The 2487-nt window shown below is 41.4% G+C and overlaps 1 protein-coding gene across 1 annotated transcript in view; it reads left to right on the top strand.

Moving 5' to 3' along the window:
• The window catches only part of LOC123251807 (vesicle-associated membrane protein 712-like), a 56598-nt gene extending 54457 nt beyond the window's left edge, over nucleotides 1-2141 (top strand). The window contains exon 8 of the mRNA XM_044681119.1: nucleotides 2004-2141. Within this exon, the coding sequence (XP_044537054.1) occupies nucleotides 2004-2141 (138 nt within the window). The remainder of the gene's footprint in view (nucleotides 1-2003) is intronic.
• The last annotated feature ends 346 nt before the right edge of the window (nucleotides 2142-2487 follow it).

Below are 2487 nucleotides of genomic sequence, written 5' to 3'. Positions count from 1 at the left end.
TTCTCAAATTGTCTCTTCTAGACCGGTTTTCTTGGTCTGTCACTCTCTCATTGAGATATTTCATGTTTCCTTCTATTTTTTCAGTCTTTTGGCTTTGTTTTATTTGTTCTTGTTGTCTTGAGAGATCATTAGTTTCTACTTGCTCAATTCTAGCCTTTAGGGATTGATTTTCAGCTATAATCTTTCGGTTTTCGGCCATAATCTTCTGGTTTTCGGCCATAATCTTCTGGTTTTCGGCCATAATCTTCTGGTATTCCTTTTTAATCTGGTCATTTCTGGTGTTCAATTTCTGAGCCTCACTTTCCAATTGCATGATTCTACCTTTTAAACAGTTATTTTCTTACCAGATCTCTTCCATTTTCCTCAAAATCTCAGTTTTGAACTCTTCCATAGCTTGTGAGGAGTTTTCCTTATTTGAGGAGGGTCCGGATGCTTGTTTGTTCTCCTCCTCTGTTTGCTCGGTTGTCTGGATTTTCTCTGTGTAAAAGCTGTCGAGTGTTAAAGACTTCTTTTTCTTGTTGTTATTCTTTCTCTTCTGAACTTCCTGAGACTGAGTAGCCATTGTTACCCCAGCAGCTTCTCAGATTTATCCTCGCGCTCAGTGTCTGTCCACGATCTATTGGCTCCTGAGGTCTGAGTTCTGGTTTTTTCCAAGGTCAAGCCCCCTGGTGGACCCCCTTGCTTGATCCTCTGCAGGAGGTTCCTTTACAAGTCTCAGGGCGCTGCTTCCACAGTCGTATGCCCGTCCACACTGGTTCCCCACTTAGGCTTTAGTTCCTGACTGTGTCTGCCTCCACCCACGCCTCCGCAGTGCCTGCGCTCTCAGCCTGCGCTCTGCGCCCTGCGTCCTGCTCCCGCGCTCAGATTTCGCCTGCGTTTTTTGGCTTAATGGGGTCCTAAGTCTTGCTGCTCTCAGGAACAGGCCCCGGAGCTGCCAATGACTCGATGGGTGCCCCAAACTTGCTCTATTTCTTTTTAGCTGGATTCGGAGCTATAGGTGTTGTGTGTGGAGGGGGTGGGGGTGGGGTGGTTGCTCAGCCCGCGATTTCGTGAGGGCTGTTTCACCCCTTTATAGCATGGAAATGCCTCGATTCCACGTACCTTCCACGCTGTGCCCTGTTGTGGGGGTTCCTCCGTTCGTCTGGACTTGTTTTTATGTCCCCTTGAGGAGTTTTGTGTGTTTCGGTCAGGAGAGGTTAAGAGCTGCTTCTTACTCTGCCGCCATCTTAACCCGGAACCTGCTTGGGCCACTTTTAAATATTTTTTTTGTCAAAATATGTATGAAAGGGGGCAGCTGGTTGACTCAGTGGATTGAGAGCCAGGCCTAGAGACAAGAGGTCCTAGGTTCAAATCTGGCCCAGCTGTGTGACCCTGGGCAAGTCACTTGACCCCCATTGCCTACCCTTACCACTCTTCTGCCTTGGAGCCAATATTCAGTATTGACTCCAAGACTGAAAGTAAGGATTTAAAAAAATATATATGTATGAAAAGCTGTACAAGGGGCATGTACAGACAATAGGTGACCAGCTTAGACTTTGTGTCTGAATGTGGAGTAAAAGAGATAGCAAGGGCATTGCATGAAAAAAAAATAGCAAAAGGGAAGGATAACCAGTTGAATAAGCAGATTAAGTGCTCTTTCTGTGCCAAGCCCTGTGCTTAGTTTTTGGCAACCCCAATGTTGCATTAATATTAATAGTTTATTAACAAAATCAGAATGTGACTTTAATCATTTTGTACATATTTTGCATAAAGCCTAGTATTTTAGCATATCATCCAGGAAGAATTTGTGGAAAGACTTAGAAAGGAGTCACATAATAAATGCCAATGAGACCTTATATTCATTTGATTATGGAAGTAAGTCTTCTCTATTAAGATCAAGCAAACTGATTCACTGTTTCAAATATCCTTTGGATGGCATATTTCTAGAAATGCCTTCTTTATGAGATGTCCCCTGTCTAAGTACTAGAAAAACTCTAACTATGTTTATATGATTTTCATTTCAGACTAAATCATTCCAAAAAACAACAACAAAGATGTCTAAGAAGATGTGGTGGAGAAACTACAAAATCATCATAATTATATTTTCCATTTTAATCATCATCATCATCATTCTTTTAAGTACAAATGTTATTCCAGTTTGAACCTTTAAAAAAATCTCAAAAGTAACACTCCAAAATAAATTGCTAAAATATGATTGGAGAGTTCTGAAGCCCAGTGATTAGAGTACCCTTTTCCACTGTTGCTATTTTAATATAACATGTTATAGGGTCTTCATGAAGGACAAGAGCTTTACTTGTGTTCTGTAACCACCCTGCCTCCTTGAATATCCTTGAATACATCTTTGCACTTCCTTCATTTCTCTACTCCCATCTCTAATCTCTCATGCTATTCAAAGTATCCCTTCACATTTCTTCTTTGATTCTTAGAACTTCCAACATGCCTACTACTTAGTTGTTTCCATATTGTTCATTTTTGTGAGTAATCTTA

This window comes from Gracilinanus agilis, chromosome 6 (assembly GCF_016433145.1).
Source record: "Gracilinanus agilis isolate LMUSP501 chromosome 6, AgileGrace, whole genome shotgun sequence".
Classification (NCBI taxonomy): Eukaryota; Metazoa; Chordata; class Mammalia; order Didelphimorphia; family Didelphidae; genus Gracilinanus; species Gracilinanus agilis.
The sequence above is the reverse complement of the archived record's forward strand: the minus strand, read 5'-3'. Positions and strand labels throughout refer to the sequence as shown.